This window comes from Pollicipes pollicipes, unplaced genomic scaffold (genome assembly GCF_011947565.3).
Source record: "Pollicipes pollicipes isolate AB1234 unplaced genomic scaffold, Ppol_2.1 Scaffold_7261;HRSCAF=8764_pilon_pilon_pilon, whole genome shotgun sequence".
Taxonomy (NCBI): domain Eukaryota; kingdom Metazoa; phylum Arthropoda; class Thecostraca; order Pollicipedomorpha; family Pollicipedidae; genus Pollicipes; species Pollicipes pollicipes.
Window position 1 is genome coordinate 12,912,580 of NW_023597054.1, and position 11,934 is coordinate 12,924,513.

Here is an 11,934-nt window from a genome sequence, read left to right on the forward strand (position 1 = left end):
TAGAATGTGGCATAACGTATGCGCAACAGAACAATAACAATCAAAAAACTAAAAGCCTACGCAGGGCGACGAGATGGGAATTAGAGAAAACACCGAAGATATGCAGCATTGCCGTATAGCCTCCCCATAAAATGACCTCTGCAGCCGAAAGCGCCCGGAAAATACGCCAACAAAGCTTGTCCAGTTACCTTCCACGAGAAGACGGTGAGCTGGCGGGACTGTCTGGTGTGGCTGCCAGCGCCCGCTTCCAGCACGCTCTCATCCTCCAGAGGCATGGCACCGCTGTGCGACGTTACGTGGCATCACCTCCGGCTCCACGTGCACGGCCGCTGTCGAACGCGTCAGCCATGACGTCACAAGGCATGTCAGCAGGGTGGCGAGCCGAGCCGATCCGGCAGGTGTGCAGTGACTGTGCGCTCGGTGCGGCGCCAGAAATAGCGCGCGCTTATGACCGTCATTGGCGTCTTCATCCCCATCTGAGGCATGAGGGTCCCCATCTGAGGCTCCTGCCCAATGTGACATCAGCCCTCGGCCCGCAGTCTCGGCTGCGGTGTCGCTCACCGGCCAGTGCCCGCAGCATGCGCAGGCGCGCAGCGCCATCCAGCGTCTGCGGCGCGACGTCGAAGTACAGAGCGACGACGGTGGAGGCGCTGCCATCGGCGCAGCTCAGCTCGCCGCTGTCCTCGTCCCAGTCCAGCGGCGCGCCGGCGTGCCCCGAGTCTGCAGCAGACGCGTGGCAGGTCAGCCTCGGCCGAACGCGCCACACCACTCTAAAACGGATCCAGCAGCGCGCGTGCACGCACGCACGCACAGCATCCCAGCCCTCGCATCCCTGAATCCCTCGCACAAACGGAACATCCGGCCATGGATCAAAACACATTCGAACGTTAGCCCAAAAAATACTGCGTGCAGCCACCCACCCGTAAGTTCTGTATCAGCTGCAGCAATCGTCCAACGCATACCAGACTGCAACTTGCATTTGACACCGACCGACCCTACCCCGCGGCCGCCGGTGCCAGGCACCACAAAGGTTTGACGAGCAAAGTGAGTGGAGGTGGGTGGGAGCGGGGGGGGGGGGCTGTCAGCTCGGGTGCGAGTCACCGCAGTTCAATGAGTCACCCAATGTGGACGAACCACACAGCCGACCGTGTGCTGCGTCGGGTTCGCAGCAAACACGACGTCACCTACCCAAACCCTGGTATCATCGCAGCGGGGCCCCGTCGCGGCACTTCCGCAAGCGCGGCCGCGCCAATCCCGCCCAGGTGCGGCGGGTTTGCCCCGGCAACGTCAGCCGACCACCGGCGGCCGGGTGCCCGCTGGCGCCGGGCCCACTGGCACACGGCGGACGGGCCGGGGCCGGGCCGGGCGGCCACCGCATCCACTCACCGCTCTCGAGCACCACGTCGACCATGAAGCGGTCCTTGCGCGGCTGTGCGGGCGGCGGCCGCGTGCCGTCACGGTCACCAGGTGCGGCCCCAGCTCGGCCGGCAGCGGCACGCCGGTGAAGGCGCGCGCGCCGGCGTCGAACGTCAGCCATCCGGGCAGCGGCGCGTCGGCCGTGGCGCCGCCCACCTGAAAACGGGCGGCAGACGGCCGTCAGACGGCGCACACGTGCGGGGCGTCCGCCGACCGACCGCCGACGGAGCACCGACAGGCATCGGGCGTGATCAGGCGGCGGCCCTCGGCATATACGTGTAAACACTCGTCGCCCCAGCCAGTGTGGCGGGCGCGAGACAGCGACACAACACAAACAATCGGAACACTTGCTACAGCACGGGACGGCATGCGCACTTGCTCCGCCGACAACAACCGTCTACGCGGAGGCACGCCGAGCGACCGAGCAACTGCACCAACATGGCGCGAACGGCACACGCGCACACGTGTCCCCCGCAGCGGTGCGTCGTGTGAAAACAGCCACCACGCCCCGACACCTGGCACAGCATCGGCCTGCCCGCGCGCGCCGCCGGCGATCCGGCCGGCGCGCGCGGGCGAGCGTGCTGCCGCCCCCGTGACGGTCCCCAGCCGAGGCCGGCGCATCTGTGGCTGGCGGGTAACAAGGCAGCGCGGGGTCGGAGCGGGGCCAATCGGCCGCCGACAGACGGATCGATTACAGCGGCTCGGCGGCGGCGTCGCGGCCGCCAGCGTTCACCACAGAGGCGAGGATGCCCCGCCGCCACCACCCCGCCCGCCACAGCCGCTGCAGAGGGAAGGCCGGGTCGAGCGACAGGGCGGAATGCGGCGCCGTGCGGTCTGGGAAGCGCGGCCGGCCGGCGGATATTATACAACTGCCGAACGCTGAAGGCTCGCCATCCACCGTGCTTGCGGACAAACCGGCGGCGTCGCCCCACACCCGCGAACACCAGTGTGGTCTTGAGGGGGGGGGGGGGGGCAGAAGGTCCGTCTCGGAGTCGTACGACTTCATCGTCCGCTGACACGGTCGGTGACTGCCCCATCCGACGTGCCGACGGGTTACTGCCCCGCCCAACCCGGCCGCGGTCGTCTGCCAGCTCACTTCGTCATCGCAGCGACCCCCGGCGAGCGTGCTGCCGGGCAGTGAGCGAGGTCGGCGGCATCAGAGGCCGCCGTCCGCCCGCGGCGTCTGAGCGGCGCCAGCTCCACCGGTCACTCACAGCCCGTCGGCGGGCCGTCGCCACGCCCGGCACCGGTCGGCACTCACATCGCACCCCCCTTCCGTGCGGTCCCCGGGCGTCTCAGCCATCGCATTGAGCCGTCTATCACAGCTCGGTGACACAGACAGAGACACAGGCGGCGGGGCCAACACTCCCAACCGCGTGCATCCCACCGTGCGTCCACAGCGTGACCCCAGCCGGGCGCCATTTGAGGCAGCCGTCGTCACCGGACCGGTATCCGCGCCGCGCCCAGCACCACCCCCGCCGCACGTCAGCAGCTACGTCACGGGGCACGTCCTCTTGAGCCGCCCTGAGCCGGCCGGCCGGCGAGGTCGGTCCTGTGGCGGAGCGGCGGGTGCGCGCGAGCCGGCCGCCGGCAGGCGCCCACCGCCGCCGGCCGCGGCCGACACCGACGCGTGCTCGGCCACGCGATACCGCCCCGAGGTCGTGCAGACCGACCGGTGCGGTGGCTGCGTCCTGCGGGGAGCAGGCGCCCAGCTGAGTCGTGGAACCGACACGCGCCGGACGGTTTCACCGCGGCGGGCATTAATCCTGCGAGCGACGGCGAATGGGGCGTCTAAATAGAGCGGGCGGCGCCGTAAAGCACCGGGCGACGCGTCGCGTGGGAGTCGCCAGGCGGCCCCGGCTGGGAACGAAAAGCGGTGGCCATGACTGGCGGCACGGACGCGTCGCCGTTCCCGGTGCGGAAGAGCCGCGGCCACGACGACGACGGCGGCGGCGGTGACACGACAGAGTGGAGCAACGCGTCACAACGGAGCACTTTTCCGCTCTGGCGCCAGGCTTCGTGGAAAGCAGGGGCTCTAAGACTGCTCGCCCTGCAGCGGCGGCTAACCGATCCGTTATGTCGGATCGGTTAGAAACACATCGCGGGGATTTATGCGATGGCCTGGCTTCGGATGATCGAGCAGTTAGCGGGCTCGTAGGCGCACAGGCCCCATAAACGGGAGCTTTCATCAAGTTGTCATCTCCGCCGACGTTACCAGAAGGCCGTGGCGTCCGCCGCCGCCAGCCCGCCAGACGCAACTCGTAAGGCCAGGGGTGACCTTGGTGCGGAAGCAGGGTGAACACAGCCCGCCCTCCTCCGGACATGCGCACTGACCGTGCCAACGCCAAGGGTGCTCAGGATCGGCCCGCGGCGCCGGGCTACGCCGCCGGCCGGTCCTGCGGTCGCCAGTCGGGAGGCGGCGGCTCCCCAAGATGCTAGTAACCGGATTAATGCCACCACTAGATGTCAGTTGCTGAGATGTGTGCTGGTCCAGCTACCGGCTCACAAAATTCCGTTATGGACGTTGGTCCGTGCGACGCCGACGAGCGGCGCACTTCACCGTTCACTAACGATTGTTAACTAATCTGCAATTAATCCCGTGCTAACGCAGCAACTGCAACGGCCATTGGCGTAATCTCCCGTGATTCAGTTATGGCTGATCGACGATGTGTTAATAGTGGTACATGCGGTGACTTCAGTGCAATGGCCGATTAGTCAGACCTATTTACTGATAGAATAATAAAGTGTCATGATCAAAACAACAACACACCTGATGATGAGAAGAACATTTCGATGCTCCAATACAGTCCACAAAACATCTTCTTCGAAGCCCTATCGAAATCTTCCTGACTCCGTCTGCTTTGGAACAGCACGACACCCCTTTACGGTGAGCGCGTTCCGGAGACAAACGCCCCACTTCCGGCGCTATCAGCTGGGCTGACCCGGCCCTGTGTCCGCTGAGCTGTCGGCGCTGACACACCATCGTCAGCTGCGGCCCCAAGATAGGCCGCTTATCTCCTCGCCACAGCGTCGCTTCCGGACCCCTCTGCAGGTGTGTGTGTGAGGGGGGGGGGAGTGCCGCTTTGATAACGAGCTGGCCGCGTGCACACCTCGCCCGCCGCACGTACCGCCAAGTCGGTCGGCAGCCGTCAAACGCCAGCGGACCGCGACGGGCCGCGGCCGGGTCCGCGTCGATGTCGACGAGCGCGACGACGACGTCACAGTCACGCCGCCTGTCCGCCGGGACCGTCAGAGGTGCCGGCGGAGAGCGCCCAAAGCCGCCCAGTCCGCCCGGCCGCAGCGGAGGAGCTCCGGGCCCCGCAAACACGCCGCTCGCCTCCACCCTCGGCCGCGCAGACTGTCGGCCGCCATCAGTCGACATAGAGCAGCCCTCGCCGCGGTGCAGCGAGCATGTGTCGCCACGGCTCGGCGTCCAGGCCGCTGCCGCTGGCGCGGTGGCCCGCTCTGTCTCACCAGTCGGAAGTCTGAGCACGTGTTGATGCGCACCGCATACAACACATAGCGGGCGTGCGTCTGCCTTGCAACGAGGCCCACTACACTCAACGCTCGACCTGCTCTCCCGATTACCCGCATCAACGAGGGGGCATGTCCGGCCGGCGCGGGTCCGTTCGGCCTCGGCGGCGCGTCTGCACGTGTCACCAAACAGATGGCGGGCGCGTGACGGGCCGCTTTGTCTTCACCGGACCCCGTCGCGCCCCGTGGCCGGATCGGGACCACAACGGGGCGGCCTGCGTATGCACGCCGCAGAGGGCTGGTCGTCACGGCACAAAGGCCGCCGAGGTCATGCCCACGCGGAAGGGCAGAGGGCGGCCAGTGCAGCACGAGAACATGACTCATGACTCATCTCGGGCTCACAGACTGATCGGCGCCTTCTGACAATCCGAAGGTCCAGGGAGAAAACCGCACTTTTGCTGGCACTTGGTACGTCCTCCTGGGTGCCCCGTGGGCAAATCGGGAGGGTTTTTTCCTTGCACGTCTTTTCCATTTCAAGCTGATACAAATATTGAAAATGTGTGCCGCCACAGCAAACTTTAAGAAACGCCACGGAAAAAAATGACGAAGGTTTCCCGGTAGACATGATGGATATCGCCACATATGAAACGCGACACGTTAGCATTTTAGGGCCTGCCAAATTTCCACAGAGGCTTCGCATAATACTGAATTTTCATTCTGCGGGATTTCTTCGGGACGCCAATCATTCCTTTCCTGATTGATTTAATCATTCCTTATTGATTTAATGATCCCTTACTGACTTCTGTTCTCAGCTTTCTGACAAAGACGACGATTATATGCAACTATTGGGCTTAGCCTTTTAAGAAAACCGAGAGCGCTAGACACCTAACACCAAAAAGCAATGCGTGACAAAAGTACAGCCCTGCAGGCCGGCAACACAACTCCGACACGGACATAGTGCTGTGCGCAGAGAGCGAGAGCGAGAGCGAGCAGAGCGAGCGAGAGAGCGAGAGAGCGATAGAGCGAGAGAGCAGAGACGAGAGCGAGCGAGAGCGAGAGCGAGAGCGAGAGCGAGAGCGAGGCGAGAGCAGAGCGAGAGCGAGAGCGAGAGCGAGAGCGAAGAGCGAGAGCGAGAGCGAGAGCGAGAGCGAGAGCGAGAGCGAGAGCGAGAGCGAGAGCGAGAGCGAGAGCGAGAGCGAGAGCGAGAGCGAGAGCGAGAGCGAGAGCGAGAGCGAGAGCGAGAGCGAGAGCGAGAGCGAGAGCGAGAGAGAGAGGAGAGAGAGAGAGAGAGAGAGAGAGAGAGAGAGAAGAGAGAGAGCAGAGAGAAGAGAGGAGAGAGAGAGAGAAGATAGAGAGAGAGAGAGGAGAGAGAGAGAAGAGAGGATAGAGAGAAGAGGAGAGAGAGACGAGAGAGAGAGAGAGAGATATAGAGAGAGAGAGAGAGAGAGAGAAGAGAGAGAGAGAGAGAGAGAGGAGAGGAGAGAGAGAGAGAGAGAGAGAGAGATGCTGGTCTTGGCGTTTCTGGGTTCAGCGTCCGATCTCACCCACTGCATTTTGAATACATAAGCACCGCGGACGTGGCACACGTCCCATGTGTCTATAAGATATACGGAGATTTGTAAACTGAACGGTGAAACGCGATGCCTGCAAGATAGTCCACAAGTCTGGCTTGGTACCTCCTCGATATGAAATCTACCATCTTTGCTTCAGCGATAACACTGGCCTGCTTGATCCACCACCGCTCCCCGGAGTTAGACGCCACCGGTCCGATCCGGGACAGCCTACAACACCACCGCCCCTCCCCCTCCCTCCTGAACTGCATCAGCCTCTGCCCACCTGACTTCACTGCCCCTACTGTCGGCGCACCTCGGGACATGGATGACGCGTGGGGCCGCTCCGCCCGTCGTCGCACGTCTGCCCACACCGCGCGTGACGGAGACCGGACGCCACGGGCGGAACGGCCGACCTCCGGTGGATGGGCCCGTCAGCGGACCGCCGGAGGCAGCTCAGCAGGTCAGCGGGTCAGCAGGTCACCGGCGTCACGTGTTGAGTCGGCCAACCGCCGCCGGTGTCGGCCCTGGTCTCTCACGCGATGCCGGCGGCCGAGCCTTCTCGCCGTTACCGACGCCAAGACTGGGCCTTGTTGAGCGCCGCTGTTACGGCCGCACAACGCAGCGCGGTGGCTCGCCTGAGATACCAACATGCAGTCCGGCAAAAAAACATCCTGGCAAGAAAGGCCCCATTGACCTGTGCATCAGAAGTAAACAAGTGGCCACTTTTTGCGGGGACGGTACAGACTATCGCGTTTTGTCTGTTGGCAACAGATCGGCGGCGCAACCGGTCACTCCCCAGCAAAACACCGGCCTTCGTGCCGCACGCTCACGTGAGGCCCCGGAGGGCTGGCTCCGACGCAGGGCTCCAGCCCGGGCACCCCGGTGACCCGCCCGGCACGGTCGCCGGAAACCCCACCCTCCCGGCCGACGAGCCGCTCTCGCGAACCGCGCCGACGCCCAGGCCTCCATCCCGTCTCCACCCACGGCAGCAGCAGGCGGCGGGAGCGCTGCCTCCAGGCTGGGAGACCCGGCTTTTCATGCAGCCCACAACCCGGCTCCGGCTCCGGCTCCGGCCCCGGCTCCGGCTCCGGCTCCGGCTCCAGCTCCGGCTCCGGCTCCGGCTCCGGCTCCGGCTCCGGCTCCGGCTCCGGCTCCGGCTCCGGCTCCGGTTCTGGCTCCGGCTCCGACTCCGGCTCTGGCTTCGGCCCCGGCATACCGCGATCCCCTGCTCCCGAGTCGCCGCTTCTCGTCTCGTGAATGCCAGCGGCGCAGCCGGGAGACCCCAGCAGCCGCATGGGCTGGGCTCTTCTCCAGCTGACGCCTCCCCAATGCCTCCATCATTGCCGGTAGCCCCGTTAGCCCGCCACCAGCATCGGCCGCCATTCCTGGCAGTCGACCGGACCTGAGAGGCCCGCTGTACACAGCCCACTGCGCCGCGCCGACTCGCCGTGCCGGTCACGTTTTTCATCGGCCGGTATTGGCGCGGGCGGGGGCCGACCGCGGCCTGGAACAGCCGCCACCGGGCCATCATCCGGCGCTTACGGGCGGGCTGCGCCGCCGCGCCAACCGCCAGGGGCCGCGATCGCACCGGCGCCGTAGCGCCGCGGGGCTGCCGACGACGCCCGGCCGTCGACGAAAAACGACCGGAATAACCGTGCCGCGACGTGAATAGTCAGCCGGGCGGCATCGGCGCCGACGTGGAGGTCCGGACCGTCGACGGGCACCGCCAGAAACAGAGATGCGCCGTTCCCGAGCCGCGCCTCTCGTCCTGTGAATGCCACGGGCGCCCGACGCCCCCTCCCCCCCTCCGCCCCCCATCCCGTCTCCAGCTACGGCGAGGTTGGGTCGCTGGGGCGAGCCGGCCAGCGCAGTCCTCGCCCGAGAGCGGCGTCAGCCCCGTCGCGGCCCGCCGCGACACATCAGTCGTCCGGCCGGCGACCGGCTGATCGTACGGACGGCGCGGCATGTCACGCCCAGCTGGCGACGCGCCGGCCGGCCCGACGGCGATCCGTCTCCACCCGTCTCCGTCCTCGGCCCAAACACGTGCCGGCGGCGGCCGGCGTCTGGCCGGCGACCGCTGGGGCCGCGGCGGCCGACCGAAACCACCGGCCAGCTGGCCCTGCCAGGCCCGGCGCGGCCGGAGCCGGGCCTCACGGCCACGCTGCAGTGCCGACGCTCATCGCGCCCGTCCCGTGATGTCCGCTGCAACGATGGAAGTCGGCCCGACGCCGGCGCGATTATCCTGTTAGCGTCCCGCTGCGGAGGCCGCTCGGGGACCCCCGGCCCCGAGGCCGGCCGGCACGGGCCACTGACGCGCCGCTGACGCCGCTGGTGCGCCACGCGACGCAGACCGCAGCCAATCTGAAGATCCAGCGTGATTTGATCAGTTCACCAATCCGCAGCGCTTGCCGAAATTGCCGGCGGCGTGGCTCGTTACCGCCCCGTCCCGGAAGACGCGCCGAGGGGCCGTCGGCGGCGCGGTGTCGAGCAAGGCCGGTCTGTCAGCGTCCACAGGCTTGGCACCCGCCCACCGCTGTCCGCTCCCGCATTCCTGCCGTGCATCCCGGGCCGACAGAGCGGCCATCGTGCTGGGTCTCAGCGCGGCGCCGTCGCCGGTGCATGACTGGCCCCGTCGTCCCATCTGACTTCGCCATGAACCAGGGCACCGGCGCGTGGGATGGAAGCTGGGAAACCACGCGGCGTGGAAATCCCGTACGAATGCTTTCGAAGCACATTCCACTGACCGTTGACACAACAGTTTAAACCTGGCACGACACCAGCGCCGCCAGTCCAATCTGGTCTTCAAAACGCGCCGTAAATTATCCACGCCAGCGGCCCCTCTATACACACACGGCTCCACATGAGTGCCGTCACTCCCTCCACACCCCTCCGATTCCTAGACGTCCGTTCCGCACACATTAGCCCACGAGTCCACGAGAAGAACTGTTGTGCAGACAGTCATCGCCGGCGCCAGACGAGGCCCCCGAGGCGGACACACGCCTGGTGAGCAACGTCCGAATACCATGCGGTCTGTGCATGCTTGCAAGGGGGTTACCGTGGCGACTGTGCCCTGTCACGCCGGAGACGAGCCAGCGACGGACGCGCTGTTTGGATCCGGCCCGGTCGCGCGGTCAGTGGAGCAACACACGGCTCGTGATCACGCCCCGGCCACTGGCGCGTCGTTCAGGGACGGCCCAGCTGCTCGGCGCCGGTCCAGAGATCACTTCAGCCAGCCGCAGCCGTCGACCGCGCCGTACTCCGGCGCAGCCCGGCTGGGCAGAGCGTTCAGCCGCGACGCCGAGGCTCTCTGGGAGCAGCCGCCGACGGCAGCTCGCCCCCGGCCCGCCGTCTGCTGAAGGCGGCCGCCCCGGCGGCGGACTGTCACACCGGCCGACCGCCGGATCGGGTCACGCCAGGTCATGGCGGGGGCGACCCGCTGCCACGGCAGGCGGCTCCCTGTCCGTCTCCCTGCGGCTCTCCCGGCCGGCGCACGGCGGCGCTCACGCGCGGCAGGTGACGAGCTGAGACCGTCCAGCGCCGTGACCAGATCTGGCACCGCTGTCACCCCGCCACCGCCGCCTCGTCATCCTCTCCCGTGACCGTCGCGCACACTGACTCTGCTGCAGCCCGCCCCCGACTGGCAAAGGAAGGGGACGGCGGCGGCCGCCAGGCACCCCGCAAGGCACTCAGTCGGGCACTCACCTCTACAGGCATTCGGGCGGGCACTCACCTCATACCGCTCAACGGCGCCATGAAACGCGTCCTTGTCGATGGTGTGCACGAAGAGGCGGCCGGCACGCGCTGTGGCGTCCGACACGCCCCACATGCGCTTCAGCTGGTCGTCGGGCAGCGGCTCGGAGCGCGCGCTGAAGCCCAGATCATCGGTGCCGTCCGTGTGCACCTCCTCGCTGAGCGGGCGCACGTCAAGCACGCGCTGCTGGTGCGGCCGCTCGGCAGCGGTCAGGCACAGCACGGCCAGCGGGCACAGCAGGCGCGGTAGCAGCATGACGGGCCGGTCCCAGGCACCGGCGGCGGCCTGCGGCAGACGCACAGCCGTCACGCACAGCACACACGACACACAGCAGGCACACACTCTAACACACACAGAGCGGTGATAGGACAGCATGCACCACCCAGCGGTGTTCAGTCGCAGTCGCAGCGCAGTTGATACCGGACCAGTCGCACAGTCCCGGTTACACGGCGGTCCCAGCGCGGCCGACGCCGGCGCTCTCAGCTCCCTGCCGCGGTTGCCGTTAACGGCTCCCTGTAAATTCGCCAGCTGGTCCCGTGCAAATGTCATGACCCCCGGGAGAGCCGGATCGATGCGCAGGGCCCGACCGCTCGGCGTCCGCACCGCGCTGCAGGCCAACACGTGTTCTGAATCACCGGAGACCACAGGCGACCGTGGTTTCCTTCGGCCAGTGCAGTGCCGACCAAGTAGGCTCCGGTGTCAGTCTGATAAGTTGACGAGGAACCGATGCTGCCTTTGCATCTCCCACAAAGTACGTCGCAGTTCTCCACAAGACGTGATTCACACGACTATCACAGCGCTGATAACTGTCATAAATCAACATGTGCACCGATAAAAGCGAGCAATCGGCGTCTCCTGTAGCTCGGGGACCTTTGACACACGTGCCACAGTCAACAACGGCCCAAAACCACTGCCTGTGCTCGGTCTGCCCGTGTCGGCACGCGAAATGTCAGCAGCCAGTTACTGCAGGAGCCAGGCCCTGTCCAACTGGCACGCGCCACCACCGTCAGCAGCCAGTCACTGCAGGAGCCAGGCCCTGTCCAACTGGCGCGCGCCACTGCCGTCAGCAGCCAGTCACTGCAGCAGCCAGGCCCTGTCCAACAGGTGCGCGTCACTACCGTCAGCAGCCAGTCACTGCAGGAGCCAGGCCCTGTCCAACTGGCGCGCGCCACTACCGTCAGCAGCCCGTCACTGCAGCAGCCAGGCCCTGTCCAACAGGCGCGCGTCACCACCGTCAGCATGCGGTCCCGGCCGGAGCAGGCCGCGTCAGCCATCGGCGATGGCCGAGGACGGTCCGCACCGCGCCAACGAGGCTGAGGATCCTGCGCACGTTTATCAATCCTTCGCACGTTTAGCGTTAGTCCCAGGGCGACAAATGACGCATCTCCGACCCCACGAGGCCCCAGAGGTCAGGAGCTCTGGTCTGTGGGGAGATCTCCGACGCCGCGGGGTCGGGACGTCGGCCGGTGCCCGCCGGGCCGGCCGGATGCGGGGTCGGAGAGGCGGAGATCCCGTGGGGCCAGGCCCGGCTGCCGGCCGGGGCGCCCCGCACACAGCACAGGAAGTGACGGGTTTCCGGCGGCGGCGCCGGTACCGAGCGGCGCCCCGGCCATGGTCGTGGCGGGCGGCGGGGCGTCGGCGGCACCCGTCATCGGACGTCACTGCCGCCCCGCCTGGACCCGGCATCACATCGCCCGCCGGCGGCCCGCTGCTTCTCGCGCTCCGCGACGCAGCACGCTC

General features: G+C 66.6%; 1 protein-coding gene across 1 annotated transcript; it reads right to left on the reverse strand.

Moving 5' to 3' along the window:
- Positions 1 to 298: 298 nt before the first annotated feature.
- Positions 299 to 11,468, reverse strand: LOC119113088 (uncharacterized). The gene is made up of 5 exons (XM_037237419.1): positions 11,424 to 11,468; positions 10,174 to 10,479; positions 1,387 to 1,572; positions 562 to 720; positions 299 to 329 (listed from the first exon to the last, which is right to left on the reverse strand). Exons 1-4 carry the CDS (start codon positions 11,466 to 11,468, stop codon positions 667 to 669), a joined length of 591 nt encoding a protein of 196 aa, XP_037093314.1. The 3' UTR covers positions 299 to 329; positions 562 to 666.
- Positions 11,469 to 11,934: the final 466 nt, after the last annotated feature.